The sequence below is a fragment of the Xyrauchen texanus genome, chromosome 28, assembly GCF_025860055.1.
Source record: "Xyrauchen texanus isolate HMW12.3.18 chromosome 28, RBS_HiC_50CHRs, whole genome shotgun sequence".
In the NCBI taxonomy this organism is placed as follows: Eukaryota; Metazoa; Chordata; class Actinopteri; order Cypriniformes; family Catostomidae; genus Xyrauchen; species Xyrauchen texanus.
In genome coordinates, this window is record NC_068303.1 from 1,827,277 (window position 1) to 1,847,138 (window position 19,862).

At 39.2% G+C, this 19,862-nt stretch overlaps 2 protein-coding genes across 4 annotated transcripts in view; one reads left to right on the forward strand and one right to left on the reverse strand.

The window, feature by feature from the left end:
• The window catches only part of LOC127622419 (desmoplakin-like), a 32,041-nt gene extending 20,936 nt beyond the window's left edge, over nt 1-11,105 (forward strand). The window contains exons 15-25 of the mRNA XM_052096523.1: nt 859-1,034; nt 1,344-1,522; nt 1,594-1,732; nt 1,816-2,009; nt 2,877-3,039; nt 3,344-3,427; nt 3,817-3,924; nt 4,657-4,755; nt 4,845-5,342; nt 5,483-6,304; nt 7,431-11,105. Of these exons, the coding sequence (XP_051952483.1) occupies nt 859-1,034; nt 1,344-1,522; nt 1,594-1,732; nt 1,816-2,009; nt 2,877-3,039; nt 3,344-3,427; nt 3,817-3,924; nt 4,657-4,755; nt 4,845-5,342; nt 5,483-6,304; nt 7,431-10,661 (5,693 nt within the window). The 3' untranslated portion in view covers nt 10,662-11,105. The remainder of the gene's footprint in view (nt 1-858; nt 1,035-1,343; nt 1,523-1,593; nt 1,733-1,815; nt 2,010-2,876; nt 3,040-3,343; nt 3,428-3,816; nt 3,925-4,656; nt 4,756-4,844; nt 5,343-5,482; nt 6,305-7,430) is intronic.
• A 1,060-nt stretch (nt 11,106-12,165) lies between these two features.
• The window catches only part of LOC127622402 (phosphatase and actin regulator 1-like), a 30,614-nt gene continuing 22,917 nt past the window's right edge, over nt 12,166-19,862 (reverse strand). For all 3 annotated transcript variants that reach the window (XM_052096506.1, XM_052096505.1, XM_052096504.1), the window contains exons 8-13: nt 19,643-19,799; nt 17,384-17,439; nt 17,014-17,075; nt 16,659-16,799; nt 16,455-16,531; nt 12,166-13,647 (exon numbers count right to left, since the gene is read on the reverse strand). In XM_052096506.1, coding sequence (XP_051952466.1) covers nt 13,632-13,647; nt 16,455-16,531; nt 16,659-16,799; nt 17,014-17,075; nt 17,384-17,439; nt 19,643-19,799 — 509 coding nt within the window. In that variant the 3' untranslated portion in view covers nt 12,166-13,631. The remainder of the gene's footprint in view (nt 13,648-16,454; nt 16,532-16,658; nt 16,800-17,013; nt 17,076-17,383; nt 17,440-19,642; nt 19,800-19,862) is intronic.

Here is a 19,862-nt window from a genome sequence, read left to right on the forward strand (position 1 = left end):
ACACACACACACACGTACACACACACACACACACACAAATATAAACACATATACACACACACACAAATACACAAACACTCACACACATACACACACACACACAAATATACACATATACACACACACATGTACACACGTATACACACACACGTAAACACACACATAAATATTCACATATATACACACACACACAAATATACACACATACACACACGTATACACGTACACAAGTATACACACACACACACACACACACACACTCACAAATATACACACACTACAAATATACACACACACACACACACACACACACACACACACATATAAACACATATACACACACAAATATACACACGTATACACACACACACACACAAATATACACACACACAAATACACAAACACTCACACACATACACACACACACAAATATACACATATACACACACACATGTACACACGTATACACACACACGTAAACACACACATAAATATTCACATATATACACACACACACAAATATACACACATACACACACGTATACACGTACACAAGTATACACACACACACACACACACACACACACTCACAAATATACACACACTACAAATATACACACACAAATACACACACACACACACACGTATACACACACACACAAATATAAACACATATACACACACAAATATAAACACATATACACACACACAAATATAAACACATATACACACACACAAATATACACACGTATACACAGACATGTACACACGTATATACACACATATATACACACACACAGTCTTTATAGTGATGTGTTATTTACAGCAGTGCTCTTGAATGTTGTGTGTGTGTTGTAGCTGCACAAGGAGAGGGATCAGAGTATTCTGCCGCAGTGAGTGTGAAATTGTTGAACGAGTTCCACGCTCTCAGATTCAAACTGGACAGGGCCGAATCCTCCCTCGTCTCATTCCTCTACATCGCCATAGCAGAGAACGCACCTGACGAGTGTGCTCGCCACATCATCAACACACAGGTATTATCACAAACACATCACTGGCCATGATTCGCCACAGGTCTGTTCGGACATCAGGGAAATGTGTTATGTTATGTGCTGAGTGACTCCAGCCAGGTCTCGACTTAAAATGAGTACCTGGTGCGGTGTGTAAAACATCGTCACTGGGGAGACAAAGGCGGTCGGGCGTGGTGCTGGCCACCCACCCCCTCGTGTACCGTTCCTGCCTTCATAGGTGCTCACTAACAGCACTTGCCCCTACAGTCTGTTAAAGCTAAATGGGGGATCGTTTGTCTTTGTGTGTGTGTGTGTGTGTGTGTGTGTGTGCAGGTCTTTCAGAAAGACGTGGTGTCTCTAAAGGGAGAGTTTATAAAGCTGCGAGACTCCATACAGGCTGAACTGAAGGACGCAAAGGACACCGATAAAGCCAAATACCTGAACGGTCAACTAGATTTCATTAATCAGAGTCTAGTAAACCTGGACAAGTACACTGGGACTCATCTGCAGAGGTACAGCATGCACAAACACATGCCTGTAAAAATAGTCCACGGTTCGGCTCTTGACTCTTTCTGCGTTTAAGGTTAAATTCCCTGAAGTCCCTGCTGAAGACCGTAATGAGCGCGGAGGATGTGGTGAAGGTTTATGAAGCTCGACTCGTTGAGAAAGAAACGGCTTCAATGGATCCAGAAGAGATTCAGAAATACCAGAATGTGCTCAAGGTAATCTTCACTCGTGATTCTTTAATTATGGGAATGTTTCTGCCATATTGGATTCAGTTTAACGCATTTTTCTCCGAATCTAGGAAATGCGTAGCGACTTGGAGCAGAAACAGGAAGTACTGAATTCACTGGAGGCGGAGTTAAGCAACGTTCATCAGTTTAATGATCAGGCGGATCAGGGCCGGTACAAGTGTATTATCAACTTCTCTCAGTATGCTGAACATGTGAACCAGCTGACAGACCGCTGGAAACGCATTCAGATACAAATCAAGAGCAGGTGAGACACGTGCTCTTTTACATAACATAGCATTTGGAAGACGCTTTTATCCCATAGACTGTATAAAAAAGATGGCCGACGCCCCTTCGCTCTTTTCCATTGGTGAGAACTGAAGCCGCCAGTGTCTGCGCGGTTGCGATTTCGGGACCAGACCTGCGCAGTAGTGAGCAGGAAGTAAAGCCGCAAAATCAAGGCCCCGCCCTCACTCTCGCTGAATCAATCGCAAGCACACGCCCCTGCACTTTTGACTTTTGACTTATGACGGTGTGAAATAATCAATTATAGAAATTTAGATATTAAATTTAAAGCTCCAATCTCCTCAGTCCTCCGAAGATCCCGAAAAAAAGTCTGTTGGTGCTTCAGTGACTACTTCGCTCAGAGAACCTGTCAATTACAGCTGTCAATCATGATGTCACAGCAGCGTTTTTATAGCATCAAATAACTAAAAACAAACTTATTTTGAAAACAAACACTTGAAATGACATCAACGTGATAGAAACGACAGTAAATGACAGAAACTATCTTTGGAAAAAAGATATGTGAAGTGTAATTTAATTGTTTAGTTGGTCTCACGTCCCGTTGAATAACATGGGGAGGCGTGGTTTATGACCTATACTAGGACCAGCCACCGGGGGGCGATCGAGACGTTTTGGCTTCACTTTTGAGGGCTTGTGCGGCACACTTGGTTTATTCAAAGTGCTCTTATTACAGGGACAATCCTCCCGGAGCAACCTGGAGTTAAGTGTCTTACTCAAAGACACAATGGTGGTGGCTGAGGGGATCAAACCAGCAACCTCCTGATTACCAGTTATGTGCTTTAGACCACAACGCCAACACCACTCCATGATGTATTTTGATTTTCCTTAGGTTGGTTGACCTGGATGCTTACCTGCCTCAGCTGCAGCGCTACCTGAACTCTAGTTCCAGTCTCAGCGGCTGGATTGACGAGACTCAACGGCATATTGATGCTCAGCAGAGCACGAAGACTGATGACGCCAACGTTTACACGCAACTTCTCAACCAACAGAAGGTAATCTGTTTTCATTTGCATTTTTGAAAATTAGTCTTTTTTGTGATTTAGCTTTAGTATTAGCATTCTATTCCTTTTATCCCACCGGTTTATGACACAAAAAGTACCGGTATTAAAAATTAGCAAAGTGCGCAGATCTCACCATTCACATGTCCGACTCTCACATGGCAACATATTTTTTGGTCCTTTTCAATCATTTGTATTGTTAACTTTGCCAAGTCATTTTAAAGAATCTACATACCCCAGTTTGTTGAGGTTTTTTTTTTTTTAAAAGTTAAAGTTTGCTGTTTTGTAATGTGTGCAGGCATTAAACTCGGATATAAAGGCAAAGAGGGAGCTGGTTGAGACTGTACAGGAAGATGGAGAAGCCTGTATACAAGCTATCAAGGTATTCTTTCAATGTGTTTTATAGGATTGTAAAAGTCAACGGGATATAAAATGGAGTGGTGGTGGTGTAGTGATCTAATGCACATAACTGGTAAACTGGTAATCAGAAGGTTGCTGGTTCAATCCCCACAGCCACCACCATTGTGTCCTTGAGCAAGGCACTTAAATCCAGGTTGCTCCGGGGGGATTGTCCCTGTAATAATGTAAATAAAATGGGACTATTTACTTTCTTACTGCACATTCCTGCTCTTTTTGTTCATAACTCATCAGTGCATGTTAGAACAAAGATCAAATGTTTAGGGGTATAATATTGGTTGCTAATGATGTTTCATGTTGACTTTGACATTACAGTGCAATTAATAAATGAGTGTGAACTGTGTCTCTCTGTAGAATTATGAGCTGGAGTTAGCATCTTATGGTGCTGGACTAGAAACATTACTAAGCATCCCCATCAAGAGATCTGTCCTGCAGTCACCATCTTCTGCAATTTCAGAGGAGGTAAACCAACTAACACACAAACATTTATATTAGGGGGCCTGGGTAGCTCAGCGAGTATTGACACTGACTACCACTCTTGGAGTCACGAGTTCGAATCCAGGGCATGCTGAGTGACAACCAAATTGGCCCGGTTGCTAGGGAGGGCAGAGTCACATGGGGTAACCTCCTTGTGGTGGTGATTAGACTCCAGCCAGGTCTCCTAAGCAACCAAATTGGCCTGGTTGCTAGGGAAGGTAGAGTCACATGGGGTAACCTCCTCGTGGTGGTGATAAGACTCCAGCCAGGTCTCCTAAGCAACCAAATTGGCCCGGTTGCTAGGGAGGGCAGAGTCACATGGGGTAACCTCCTCGTGGTGGTGATAAGACTCCAGCCAGGTCTCCTAAGCAACCAAATTGGCCCAGCTGCTAGGGAGAGTAGAGTCACGGTCTCTGTGAGGCATGTGGTGAGTTGTGCGTGGATGCCGCGGAGAATAGCGTGGGCCTCCACACGTGCTACGTCTCTGCGGTAATGCGCTCAACAAGCCACGTTATAAGATGCGTGGATTGATGGTCTCAGAAGTGGAAGCATCTGAGGTTCATCCTCCGGATTGAGTCACTACACCACCACAAGGACTTAGAGCGCATTGGGTATTGGGCACTCCAAATTGGGGAGAAAAGGGGAAGAAAAAATGTCATATTATTGCAATGTTGTTTATTATAATATTATCAATTTGTACTTGTGTTTATGCCCTAGGTCTCTTCATTAAATGGACACTACTTAGAATTACTTACCCGTTCAAATGATTACTACAAACTTCTTGTGGTCTCATCGAAGAACATAAAAGAACTGGAGGTATAAAAAGGCTCCTCAGTTTTGGGACAGAACACTCACATGTCATCTTGTACCTTATGACCCTGATTGTTTCTTTGTGATTTCTGCAGATGCGTAATACTCAGATTGAACTGCTTAAGGAGGAACTTGAGGAGCTGAGAGACACCATCAAGGATCACAATGCCACAAATGTCTCTTTGCAAGAAGCTCTGATAAAATACAAGCAGGAGCTGAGTGACTCACAGCAACAACTGCTTTCTCTGGAGGAGGTCAAGAGGAGCCAGACTTTAAAGTGCATGGCCACGCAGGAGACCCTGGACTCCACGGAGAACCGTCTGCAAGAGCTTATGGAGCAAATACGTCACCTCAAAATCCATTTGGAAGATGTGGAGAGGAAGAACAAAATTGTGGAAGACCGCTATACGTTTTTGCAAGAAGAATATGATGAGACCATGCGCAAGAAGCTCAAAGAACTGGAGCATGCCAGCTGGGCCAAGATGGAGTTGGAGAAGACGGTGTCTGATCGGACCCGAGAGGTGGAACATCTTCGCAGGGAGTTGGAACAGGAGGCGCAGCGAGTGAAGGAGGCACAGGCAGAGCTGGCAAAGGTAAGGCAGGAGCACAGCATTGAGATACGAGAGGTGAAACAGACCTACGAGTCTCAAATCCTTGTTATACAAACCAGCATGGAGAGTCTTTCACATCAGCAGGAGAGTGAATCGGCCTCAATGAGTCTGGAGTATGAAAGATTAGAAGGAGAATCCAGAGATATGAAGGAGCAACTGAAACGACTCCATCTCTCCCTCAGCCAAGAAGAGGCACAGAGAAGGAACCTAGAAGAGGAGGTAAAGAGACTATAGCACAGCTACAGAGTCGCATTCAAGAGCTCCAAGAGGAGCTGAAGCGACTGGAATGTGAGAAGGAGAAGCAGCGACAAGTGGCAGAAGAGGAGGCCGGCAAATGCAGAAGAACAGAGATGGAACTTGAAAAGTCTAGCCAGGCCATGCGTGAGTACACATCTACCATCACCACACTGCGTAAAAGCCAGGAAGAGACCAGTCTCGAGGCCAAACAGGCAGATCAAGAACTCAAGAAGCTGCAGGGGACACTGGACCGTACCTTGAAGGAGCACAAGGCGTCGTCTCAGAGTCTGGCCACTATGAAAACTGAGATGAATACTCTGAGACTACAGTTGAAGGAAGAGCAGGGTCGAGTCCATGATGCCAACAAGCGCTACGAGGCCCTTCGTTGTAACATGGAAGAGAAGACAATTGCTCTGAACGCAAACACTGTTGAAACGGAGCGTCTGCAGAAGATGAGCGAAACACTTACTAAAGAGCACCTCCGTCTGGAGGAGGAATTACGCGGCGTGCGTCTGGAGCGCGAGGAGCTTCTTAAAGGCAAAAAGCATGAAGATCAGGAAATGGCGGAGCAAATCGCAGCTTTGAAAAAACAGCTTGATGCCAGCCAGCGTGCCGGTGCGGAGCATGATCGCCTTATACGCCAGCTCTCACAAGAGAGAGAAAAACTGCAACAGGAGACAGAAAATGTGCAAAAGCAAGCCAGCGAGGTACTGGGCTGCAATAAAATCTCTCGGAATTTAGAGTTCTCAAGTTCCATCGTTGAAATAGATGTAGATGTAGCTAGCTGCATGCTTATGCTTAATGTTCTGACTTGTAAAATATCTTCCACTAATCATCTGCCTCATCTCTGCACCACACCCCACAGAATGATCAGATTTCCATCTTAAAGCAAATGCATTCCTTTGTACTTTGTCTTTCCCAAGCTTCAATGCTGCGTGCTTTTTTTACATTTACATTTGGCAGACTCTTTTATCCAAAGCGACTTACAGTGCACTTATTACAGGGACAATCCCCCCGGAGCAACCTGGAGTTAAGTGTCTTACTCAAGGACACAATGGTGGTGACTGTAGGGACCGAACCAGCAACCTCCTGATTACCAATGTATTATACAGAGCACTTATTACAGGGACAATACCCCCGGAGCAACCTGGAGTTAAGTGTCTTACTCAAGGACACAATGGTGGTGACTGTGGGGATCAAACCAGCGACCTTCTGATTAACAGCCCTGTGCTTTAGCCACTACGCCACCACCACTCCCTTTTTTTGCTTTTGCGTATTCGTCAACAGCATCCATCACATCCACATTCAGATGAAATTATCTTGATGTGTTTTTCCTTTGTGTCCTCAGCCACCACTCTGATTCTCAAAAGCCAAGTCACGTGCTTCGCTTGAAAACAAATATACAATATCAGTTTAATTGTCATCGACTGCAACGAATCATATCTGAACAATCATTCATAGTTGCATTATTTGAATTGTGTGTTGTGCTCTCTGTTTAAAGGTGAAGTGTGTAATTTTGTGTCACCAAACAGAATATTATTTTTACATGGGTCTCCTGAACAATTCCCCATCTTCCATTGGTTGGCCAAACAGATTGGCTCACCTCTAACTCATGCCATTGTTTGAGCCAATTTGTCTGGCTGATTGGGATGCTGAAACTGAGGAAATTGAGCTACAAATGGCTTACTTACAGTTGTTTCTATTAAACTGAAATAGTATATAGAGAAAGTATATTTCAACATAAAAATACACACTTTAGCCCTTTAGCTTTAAATACTCTGAAATATGTTTAAAATGACATGTCTTTCTCTACCTTTTTACCTTTTGTTGCAGACTTCCTCTGTGATCCAAATTTCTCAATCTCAGTTCACTGAACTGCAGCAAGAGCGCGATGCCCTCATCAAGAAAATAAAAACAATGGAACAGGATATGATGCGTTTGAAAAAGCTGGAGGAGGAGCTCACCCATATCAAACTTTCACTGGAGTCAGAATTGCAAATGAAATCACAGCTGCAAGAGGAGAAAGACAGGATCAACAAGGAATTTACCCAATGGAAAATCAAATGTGATACTCATGAGGACAAAATACAGCAGCACAACTCAGATTGCTCTGCCATGGCGAGCCATTTTAACTCGGTCAAGAGCGAGATGGAAAGGTTGAGGGCCCTACTGAGTGAGACTGAAGAACACTACAGGATGCATTTGCAGACCTTGGAACAAGAGAGGACTGAGATGCCGGTGCTGAGAAGCTCACAGCAGAACCCAGATGGTGCTAGCAAGTACAACCAGACAGACCAACCTGACTCTTCCTCTCTGGTCTTCGATGGTGTCCGCAAGAAGGTCACTGCGCAGCAGCTGCTAGACTGTGGCGTGATTGACAAAGTGACATTTGAACAGTTAATAAAGGGTGAGCAGACTGTACAGGACGTAGCCGTCGATATCAGGCTCAATCTTAAAGGCACAGGAGCGATTGCAGGGCTAGTAGGTGGGCCTAAAGGCAAAATTACCTTCACAGAGGCCAAAAAACAACAGTTGCTCTCAGATGAGAGTGCAAAAATGTTGCTGGAGGCTCAAGCCGCCACAGGGTACATGATAGACCCCCGAGCTAATGTGAAAATGACAGTTGAGGAGGCTTGTCAAAATGGACTTGTGGATGAAGCAGACAAGAAGCAGCTTTTGATTGCAGAGTCCGCCTGCGTTGGGTTTCGGGATCCCAAAACTGCAAAGCTCCTGTCAGCTAGTCAAGCCATGAGGAAGGGAATAATCAATCGAGACACAGCTCTGCGTCTACTGCAAGCACAAGAGGCGGCAGGAGGGATCCTTGATCCAATCCTTAGCATCTATCTCTCGAAAGATACTGCCATGGACCGTGACCTCATCGATGATGATCTTTACCAAGCTCTAAATGCTGCACCAGCGTGCTACATTGATCCCGTCACTGGTCTACATGCCAACTATGTTACCCTGAAGAAGCAATGCAAGGCTGACCTCACCACCAGCTTGCTCATGCTTCCAGCTCCAGAGAAACCCATGACTGTGCAGGGACTCCGTGCAGAAGTTAGTGTGTCAGACCTGGTGGATGCAAAATTGCTGGAACCCTCAGACGTGGAAAGTCTGAGAGAGGGCAAGATTACCAGCCAAGACATTGAACACAGGCTTCGGGCTTATCTACGAGGATCAACCTGCATTGCCGGGGTTTATGATGAGGCCAATGACTGCACTTTAACCATCTATCAAGCCATGAAAAATGGGCTTCTGCAACCAGGCACTACCTTGGAGCTTCTGGAGGCCCAGGCCGCCTCAGGCTTCATGATAAATCCTATCAATAATGAGTACTACACAGTGGAGGAGGCCTGCAAGAAAGGTCTCGCAGGTGTGGAATTCAAAGACAAGCTTCTTTCTGCCGAGAGAGCAGTTTCTGGGTACCAAGACCCTGGAACCAACAAGATCATCTCCCTTTTTGAAGCCATTGAGCGTGGCATCATTGAGAAAGGTCATGGCATTCGACTGTTAGAGGCTCAGATCGCAAGCGGTGGAATTATTGACCCTAAACACAGTCACCGAATTGATGTTGATGTGGCATATCAGAGGGGCTACTTTGGTGAGAAGATGAACCAGATTCTGAAAGATGAAGGAGATGAAACAAAGGGTTTCTTTGACCCCAACACGGAGGATAATCTAACATACCTGCAGCTGAAGAGCCGCTGCATCACGGATAAGAAGACAGGTCTGGTGCTACTGCCTCTTAAAGACAAAAAAAAGAGCAAGCAAAAGAACACCATGAGAAAGAGAAGGGTGTTAATAGTTGATCCAGAGAGTAATAAAGAGATGACTGTGCGAGAAGCCTACGAGAAGAAACTCATAGACCACCAGACATTCCTGGAGTTGTCTCAGCAAGAGTGCGAGTGGGAGGAAACGATCATAACTGCCCCTGATGGCTCTACCAGAACAGCAATAATGGATGTACAGACAGGCATTCATTATGACTTGAAAGAACTGCTTGATAAGGGTGTCATTGGCCAAGACATATTTGACAAGTATCGCTCAGGAGACATCACAGTCACACAGCTTGCTGACATGATCACCAATAAGGCAAAGAACCTCAACAAACCTCTGAGCTCCACTGCCTCCTCATCTTCATTCACATCCCAAACAGCACTGACAAGCCAGACCATAAAAAGTGAAACCACACAAACTGTGCAAAGTGTCTCCACTCGGCAAGATCTATCCTCAACAAACAGTGCCAAACATATATCCAACATGTCAGTCAAACTGGCCCCGGTAGAAACGATAGAGCAGCAGAATCCAGTTGGAGCAATTTTTTACACAGAGATGCTGGAGAAGATCAGCGTGTGCGATGCCCTCAAGCGAGGAATACTAGATTCTTTCACTGCACAACGACTGCTGGAAGCACAAGCTTGCACCGGTGGGGTCGTGAATCCTGAAAATGGCCGCCGCATGTCCATTCAGGAAGCAACCCGTCTTGGCGTACTTGACGAGGAGATGGCTAACAGGCTAAAACCTGCCCAGAAAGCATATATTGGTTTCGAAGATGTGAAAACGAAGCGTAAGATGTCAGCCGCTGAGGCGGTCAAAGCAAAATGGCTGTCATATGAGGCTGGGCAGCGCTTCCTTGAGTTCCAGTATTTAACCGGTGGATTGTTTGACCCAGAGCTTGGATGCAGACGTACACTTGAGGAGGCCTTGCAGCTTGGCTGGCTCGACACGAGAGGAGCTCAGAGGCTCCAAGATACACGCAACCATCCCAAAATGCTAACCTGCCCCAAGACTAAACTGAGGATATCCTACAAGGAGGCTCTGGAGGGTTGCATGAACGAGGAGAACACGGGTGTCCGCATGCTCCCTGCAACCACAGTTTCATCGCATGAAATCGGCAGCCCGAACAACCTTTCCAATTCAGTCTCTGCTCCAGAGTCTCGGAGCAGATCTCAAAATGGCTCCCATAGGGGTAGTGTGGACTACGGTTTGTCCCCTTCTTCCTCCACCAGATCCAGCAGCTTCAGCTACAACAGAACCTCCTTTAGCTCAGGATCGCTCTCCTAAACACTCATTTTATACGGTGGCATATCACTCAAAAGCAGTAACAAGCTTATTAATAAATAATCACAGGAAATGTGGATGGTGTTCTTAACAAATGAGCATTTTCTACAACTTTATTTACATTTTTAAGAAAATCCAATACCATTTGATGTTTCTCAAATCTATCTTTATATGTCATTGTGTGGAATGTATTAATCCTAAAAATGCCTTTTATTCATACCTGCTTACTAACAGTCCGGGATTCTGAATTTTATTATGAAGATTTGAAAGTTGTTTATAACATTGAATGGGCCTAGATATAATTTTCTTCTTTTCACACCACTAAGAATGTTGAATTGCTGTCATGTTTCACTTTATTGCCTTTTGTAGTAGTCTGACTTACTCTGTGACCGCATGCCGTTTTATCTCTTAAATAAAGACTAAATAAAATGTTTTGCTCAAATGAAATGGGGTGATTATTTTTGGATTTAAAGGAGAATTATTCCCTGTCCAAAAGCAATTTCCACCCAGGTCTGACCTCAACTGTAAATTCAATCGTGTACATTTACATCCATATACAAATACCTTTTAAATCCATTCATTATTTCAGTGGTCATAACAAAACAATAGTCTTAAATCAATGCTTGGTGAAGAAACTCCCCTCTGACTCTATGTTTTGCCAAACTAAAGACAGGCCTCCAGAAGTTACATAACTATGAACAGGGGCGGATTATGACTTGCAAAGGCCCTAGGGGCCAATTATCTCCAAGGGCCCCCTACACCCAAAAGTTGTTGAGCAGGGGTGGGGTAAAAAAAAAAAATCTCAGCATTCTCAGAGATTGTCCGGATGTCACTGACGTACTGACATAGTAGCAGAAGAAATCTGAAAAAATGGATGTAAAAATTGTTGTAGCGGTGTGTGGGCACACGTAATACGTCATACATGTGCAGAGACCATACGGATAAAGACGTCGCTTGGAGGAAAGTGAGCGAGGAAGTTGGACGACCTGGTAAGTTCGGTAAATATGCGCGTCTACTAGATTCCTGCTATTGGTTGTACTTTACTATGAACCAAGTCGTAGAATCCCCGCCTCCTGTCCTTTTCCGGAAGAGAAGGGGGAATACTGGCGTGTACTTGCGCAAACGCGACTTTAAACACAAATGTATAATCCAGCGGATAAACTCGCGCGAGCAATGCGAGGCGAAAATTTTCTTTGCATTGTATGTGAATGCACCGTAACAATTAGCACGCAGTACCAACCTCGGCCACCAGGTGCCACTAACAGTAAGCAAATCAAGGAAAGAAACATTTGACCTGGTGAATTCTTACACCTGGTGGCCGAGGTTGGTACTGCGTGCTAATTGTTAGCTAGCAAGCAACAAAAAAAAAAAATAATATATATATATATATATATATAAAAAAATTTCACGGTGCAGTTCAGGGCTTCCGGACTTTTCCATACAACTGCAATTAATAGTGACCTCAGCTGTCAAGCTCTTATAAACACCAAACAATTATAACAGAAGTCCATAAAATAACAGCATATGGGTTTAGAATGACATGAAGGAGAGTAAATAATGACAATTTTAATTTTGGTTGACCTTTTCCTTTAATGCTTAATGCCAATATGTTTAGTATAAAAGTCAGTTAAAAAACAATGTATTGTCACACATTGTTTCACAATTTCTGTGTGATCACTGACAATAAAATGTGAAAATAATAATAAATAACATAACACTGATTATTTTTGTCTCTCTTGAATACAAACCCCCATTTTGGTAACAGCGCCCCGTAGAGCGGGCGGAGTTTAAAGGGTGTGCTCCAAATCAAGGGCGTAGCAGCCGCGGGGGACACGTCCCCACATTATTTAAAAAAGGTGATTTTTGACCCCCACACTTTTCCAAGCTAAACCCATACCGAGTCCAAATGGCGGATTTGTATACAGTATTCTTCGCATTTTACGAACTCATTTCATGCATTTGTCACCAGAAATGGTCACTGAATCATTAAATGGATCTCAACGAATTTAGGTGAATGTGCCACATGGATACATATAAATCTCACAATGCACAGAGTAAAAAATAAAAAATTTTGGCATTATTGTAATTGATATTATGTGCCGTTTTGTGGTCCTTTTTGCATAATGCGTTGGCTAATTTTAGTTTATCGCGGCCCGTTTCGGGGCCGACCCACCCTGATCGGCTCCAAAGTGTGTCGGCCCACCGGGAAAATGCCTGGTATGCCAGATTACCAGTCCAGCCCTGGTTGGGTCTGTGCGAGCCACCTACCAACAGATGTGTCCCCCCCCCAACTTTTAAAAGACTGCTACGCCCCTGCTCCAAACAATATGCCCCACACCATACTTGGCAAACTTCAGCCAAGCACTTGTTTATTAAAATGTAGCGAGTTTAACTTCAGCTCTGAGCGCACACTGAGACATAAGTCCGATAAAGAGAAATTAAACAAAAATGTTAAGCGTTCTTGTTCGAAAACAGGACGCATATCGAGGCTTTAACGCATTATTGCTTTGTCCTGTCAATCAACTGTAGCACACGTCCATCGAGACCTCCTCCACTGTGCTCCTGTCATGAAAGCTTTCAGAGTTAAAGACGTTTTTCTGTATAAAAGTCATTTCTGTTGTTTCCGGAAAGTGGAATTACTTAGAAAATCCACCACGTGATCTGTTGAATTAAAAACTGTCATCCTGGCAAATAAAAACGAATGGCAATGAGCACATATACTTCGGTTATTTAAACGTTATTGTTCAGAATATACACATTTGCACACACAAACTCGCTTTCTCTCCGTTGACATCCTAAAATCCTTCCGCTGTGAATTGGTCAGGGCGAAACTCTCGGGATCGGATGCTCCGAGTCGTATCCGATCGGAAATCTTTCCTACGTGGTGATTCCTGTCTCGCCTTCAGAGTCAACAAGGTCTGATTAAAGTTTAACAGCTCCTTAAAGAGTGCTCATTGGTTCCGTCATGGACTCCTACGGTCGATGAAACCTGCAATGGAAGAAGAGAAAGGGATGTGTTCAGCGTCGCATACTGTCACTCTAGTTCTGTGGCTAGTGTGCGAATGTGCCGTTACAATGGAATAAACTCCAATGGAAAAATGACTCTTATGTAAATTGTACATTTTTGGAAGAATGGTTTTCCAAACAATTCCTGTGTAAAACATCTGTAAAGCTATTTCGATAAAAGCCGAAAACATGCAATAATTTGCGCAAGATGTACTTTAAATTGTCCGCAAGTATTTGTGTATCTATTTTCATTAAACGTACATGTTTTACACAGAAATTACACATTAATTGTTCACAAAATATATTTATCCTGCAGAATGTTCGTAAAACTATTTTAATAAAACGTAAAAGCATTAATGCAATAATTTGCGCATTATGTAAATTTTCCACAAATTTCGGTATAAAATCTTCATAAAATTAATTTCACGAAAGTTTTACAGATATTTACCGTTAACTGTCAACGAATTTCTGTGTAAAACGTTTGTAAAACTATTTTCATTAAACGGAAAATTAACGTTTACACAGAATTTTCACGTTAATTTTCATGACAAATTTCTGTCTGATAGTTTCTTAAAACTATTTTAATAAAACGTAAAAGCATTAATGCAATAATTTGCGCATGATGTAAATTTTCCTCAAATTTCAGTATAAAACCTTCATAAAACTAATTTCATAAAATGTCAAATTAATGTTTTACAGATATTTACCATATATTTAACTGTCAACAAACTTCCTGTAAAACAAACATTTTACACAGAAATTCGACATAAATTTCTACAAACCTTTGTGTAAAACCTTTATAAAACTATTTTCAAAAAACGTAAATGTTTTACACAGAAATTACACATTAATTGTTCACAAAATTTCCTGCAAAACATTCATAAAACTATTTTAATAAAACGTAAACATTTGACACGTTACTTGTTCAAAACTTTTGCTGCAAAATGTTCGTAAAACTATTTTAATAAAACGTAAACATTTGACACGTTATTTGTTCAAAACCTTTGCTGCAAAATGTTCATAAAACTATTTTAATAAAACGTAAACATTTGACACGTTATTTGTTCAAAACCTTTGCTGCAAAATGTTCGTAAAACTATTTTAATAAAACGTAAACATTTTACATGTTATTTGTTCAAAACCTTTTCTGCAAAACGCTCTCAGTAAACTATTTTAATAAAACGAAACATATTACATGTTACTTGTTCAAAACCTTTTCTGCAAAACGCTCAGAAAAACTATTATTATTATTTTAATAAAACGTAAACATTTTACATGTTACTTGTTCAAAACCTTTGCTGCAAAATGTTCAGTAAAACTATTTTAATAAAACGTAAACATTTTACATGTTATTTGTTCAAAACCTTTGCTGCAAAATGTTCAGTAAAACTATTTTAATAACGAAACATGTTACGTACTTGTTCAAAACTTTTGCTGCAAAACATTCAGTAAAACTATTTTAATAAAACGTAAACATTTGACATGTTAGTTGTTCAAAACTTTTGCTGCAAAATGTTCGTAAAACTATTTTAATAAAAGTAAACATTTGACACGTTACTTGTTCAAAACTTTTGCTACAAAACGTTCGTAAAACTATTTTAATAAAACGTAAACATTTGACGTTATTTGTTCAAAACCTTTTCTGCAAAACGTTCGTAAAACTATTTTAATAAAACGTAAACATTTTACATGTTATTTGTTCAAAACCTTTGCTGCAAAATGTTCGTAAAACTATTTTAATGAAACGTAAATATTTTACACGTTACTTGTTAAAAACTTTTGCGGCAAAATGTTCGTAAAACTATTTTAATAAAACGTAAACATATTACACGTTACTTGCTCAAAACTTTTGCTGCAAAACGTTCGTAAAACTATTTTAATAGAACGTAAACATTTTACACGTTACTTGTTCAAAACTTTTGCTGCAAAACGTTCGTAAAACTATTTTAATAAAAGTAAACATTTTACACGTTACTTGTTCAAAACCTTTGCTGAAAAATGTTCATAAAACTATTTTAATAAAACGTAAACATTTTACATGTTACTTGTTCAAAACCTTTTCTGCAAAACGTACGTAAAACTATTTTAATAAAACGTAAACATTTTACATGTTATTTGTTCAAAACCTTTGCTGCAAAATGTTCGTAAAACTATTTTAATAAAATGTTATTTGTTCAAAACTTTTGCTGCAAAACATTCGTAAAACTATTTTAATAAAACGTAAACATTTGACACGTTAGTTGTTCAAAACTTTTGCTGCAAAATGTTCGTAAAACTATTTTAATAAAAGTAAACATTTGACACGTTACTTGTTCAAAACTTTTGCTGCAAAACGTTCGTAAAACTATTTTAATAAAAGTAAACATTTGACACGTTACTTGTTCAAAACTTTTGCTGCAAAACGTTCGTAAAACTATTTTAATAAAACGTAACCATTTGACACGTTACTTGTTCAAAACTTTTGCTGCAAAATGTTCGTAAAACTATTTTAATAAAAGTAAACATTTGACACGTTACTTGTTCAAAACTTTTGCTGCAAAACGTTCGTAAAACTATTTTAATAAAACGTAAACATATTACACGTTACTTGCTCAAACCTTTTGCTGCAAAACGTTCGTAAAACTATTTTAATAAAAGTAAACATTTTACACGTTACTTGTTCAAAACCTTTGCTGAAAAATGTTCATAAAACTATTTAAAAAAATTAAAAAAACATTTATGTTATTTGTTCAAAACCTTTAATGCAAAATGTTCATAAAACTATTTTAATAAGAGTTTGTGTTTGATCACCTGGTTAGATGTCGACTCGACTCGTGTACCTCCATCTCTGAGCTCTTAAACTCATTGAGTTCTTTACGTATGGCAGCCTGCAAGAGACATAAACACATGCAGAACTCGATAAGCAATGATAAGAATGTAACGTTTCAAGCAGTTAGGCCAATACACAGTGTTTATTAGTACAAATGCCCAAACATCCCCTTAAAGCAAGTGAACCTTGTCCGCAGCGGTGAGTCGTGTCCAGGGTTTGTCCGCTCGACGGTCGTAATCCTGAGCTTCCGAAACTTCTACATAATCACTGAAGCGGATGAGAATCTTTGCCTTTCGGAGCTCCTCTACAGTCGGCCTCTGACTCAACTACACACCAAATTGAAAGGAAATGTAATTAGTCATGACATTTCTACTGCAATTTACAAACATTTGATATATAACAAGCATCACAAACTCACCTAAAGACGTTTGCGAAACTCTAATCGAATCTGTGCCGTAACCCAAAATAGTGTGTTGCTATAGAAACACAGTCTGAAAACCCTAAAATCTCTAGTTTCAGGAAAATCTCTTGTCGTCTCACCTTCCTTGAGAGTCTTTTCTTTAATTCTTTTTTCTCTTCAATCTCCTCCTGTTCATTCCGAGCTGAACGAAAGACAGAAGACAAAAATATTTAGCAAAATTGAACTATTTTTAAACTGGATCGGTGCCTTAAAATTGCATCGCTCATAGCGCATGATGCTAAAAAACAGCAAACCGCGATGCAATGACAAGACATCCATCTGACGCTCAAGTACACAGACCGACAATTAAAAATTACATTTATCTCCCTTAAGTAACCTTTGTGTGGCCCATTCAGTTCCTCAAATACTCATTTAGAAATTTACTAAATACTATAAAGACGACTTTAACGTCACTAAACGTCAGCTGGTGTAGATGTTTGAAGAACTTACGTTTGAGGATGTTTCTCTGTTCTAGTTCTTCTGCTGATGGTCGCTGGCTAAGTCGACTGCAGACAGACAGATAAACTTTATTTTGGAAACTTAAAAATAAAAAGATCAACTACACAAAAGTACACAGTAAAAATATTTGCATAAAACGTAAAAATATGATTAAATAACTTAAGCAAGACAAGTTAAAAACCGTATGTAAATTGTCCACATATTTAGGTGTAAAACGTCAAATAACGCAACTTATTTGAATAAAAACGTAAACAGTTTTGCACCGAAATTTCACATACATTTTCCACAAATTTCAATGTAAAACTTTCTTTAAAATTTTTTTATTGAAATTAAAACAAACATTTTCCACAAAAGAAATTTTTCACATATTTTGGTGTAAAACGCTCCTAAAACTATTTTCATAAAAAGTAAAAATACAAATTTTACCCAGAAATTTTACGTAAATTGTCCACATATTTCGGTCAAATCGTTTATTTAAGTAAATTATGGTGGAAAACATTAATAAAACTATTTGCATAAAACAACAAAATAACTTAAGACTGGTTTTAAAACTGTTTAACGTAAAAAAAAAAATGTAAATTGTCCACATCTTATTGTGCAAAACGTTTGTAACTTATTTGAATAAAAAGTCAAACAGTTTTGCACTGAAATTTCAATGTAAAACTTTCTTGAAACTATTTTCATTGAAAAACAAACATTTTCCACAAAAATTTTGCATACATTTTCCACAAATGTCAATGTAAAATGTTCATAAAACTATTTTCATAAAACTTTAAATACATTTTTTACACAGAACTTTTGCGTAAATTGTCCACATATTTCGGACAAATCGTTAATTTCAGTACATTTCAGTGGAAAACATTCATAAAACTATTTGCATAAAACAGAAAATGAACATTTTATAGAGACATTTTGCACAAATTGTTTCAGGTGTGAAATGCTCATAAAATTTTTACATAAAATGTTAACTATGAAATTAAAAAAATGTAAAAAAAAAGTTTTGCACTGAAATTTCACATACATTTTCCACAAATTTTTATGTAACACTTTTTAAATTTGTATTGTAAAATAAAGATTTTCCACAAAAATATTGTATAAAGTTTCCACAAATCTTAGTGTAAAATGTTCATAAAACTATTTTCATAAAACTATTTTTAATAAAACGTAAAATAATTTTTTTACACAGAAATTTTATGTAAATTGTCCACATATTTCGGTCATATCAAGTAAATTTCAGTGGAAAACTTAAATATAAAACTTAAAACAAACATTTTCCACAAAAATATTGCATAAAGTTTCCACAAATCTTAGTGTGCAATTTTATATCATAAAACATAAAATGAATTTTTTACACAGAAATTATGCGTAAATTGTTCACATATTTCGGTCAAATTGTTAATTTAGGTACATTTCGGTGGAAATGCTTGTAAAACTTTTTACATAAAATGTTAAATTACCTTTTTACACAGAACTTGTTTGTAAACTATCCACAAATTTTTATGTAAATAGTTCGTAAAACTAAATTCTGATGTAAAACTATTTTCATAAAATATTAAATTCTTTACCCAAATTTTACCCAATTGAAATTATTCCCAACTTTCAGTGTAAACATTAATAAAAATATATTTCAATGTAAAACATTCATAAAACTAAGTAAAGTTTTAAACAGAAATGTTACATAATTTGTCCATAAATTTCAGTGTAAAATGTTTGCAAAACTATTTTAATAAAACGTAAATATTTTACATGTTAATCGCTCACAAATTTTGCTGCAAAATGTTCGTAAAACTACTTTAATAAAACGTAAACTTATTACATGTTACTTGTTCAAAACCTTTGCTGCAAAATGTTCGTAAAAGTATTTTAATAAAACGTAAACATATTACATGTTACTTGTTCAAAACCTTTGCTGCAAAATGTTCGTAAAAGTATTTTAATAAAACGTAAACAAATAATTTACCCAAATTTTGCATAAAATTATCAAAAAGTTTCAGTGTAACTTAAAACACTGAAATTATGCAAAATGTCCACAAATTTCGGTGTGAAAATAAAGCATAAAACCATGATGTAATATTAACGCAAGACTGTTTTTTACGAACCATTCTTATTTAAACTGTTATATTCTATTAAAATGTAAATTTACGTGAAAATGTTATAACTTAACAATTTATCCCGAATGAGCAATTTACACCAAATTTCGTTGTAAAACGCTCTAAAATCATTCATATAAGTGTGCGTTTTTGCTCTGACCGAGTGAGTTTGGTGCCGATCTGTTGTCTGGACTCGAGTCTCTCTTGGTCACTCATCATGGGCAGAATATTTTTATCCTCTAGTTCTCTCTTCGACGGCCGATTATTCAATTTGATCGCCAGCGAATCTTTCCGTAAGACCCGTAGAGCCAGTGTACCTGCTCAAACACACACAGATGTTCATATTTAATCCACACATGTACACAAACACACTATACGCA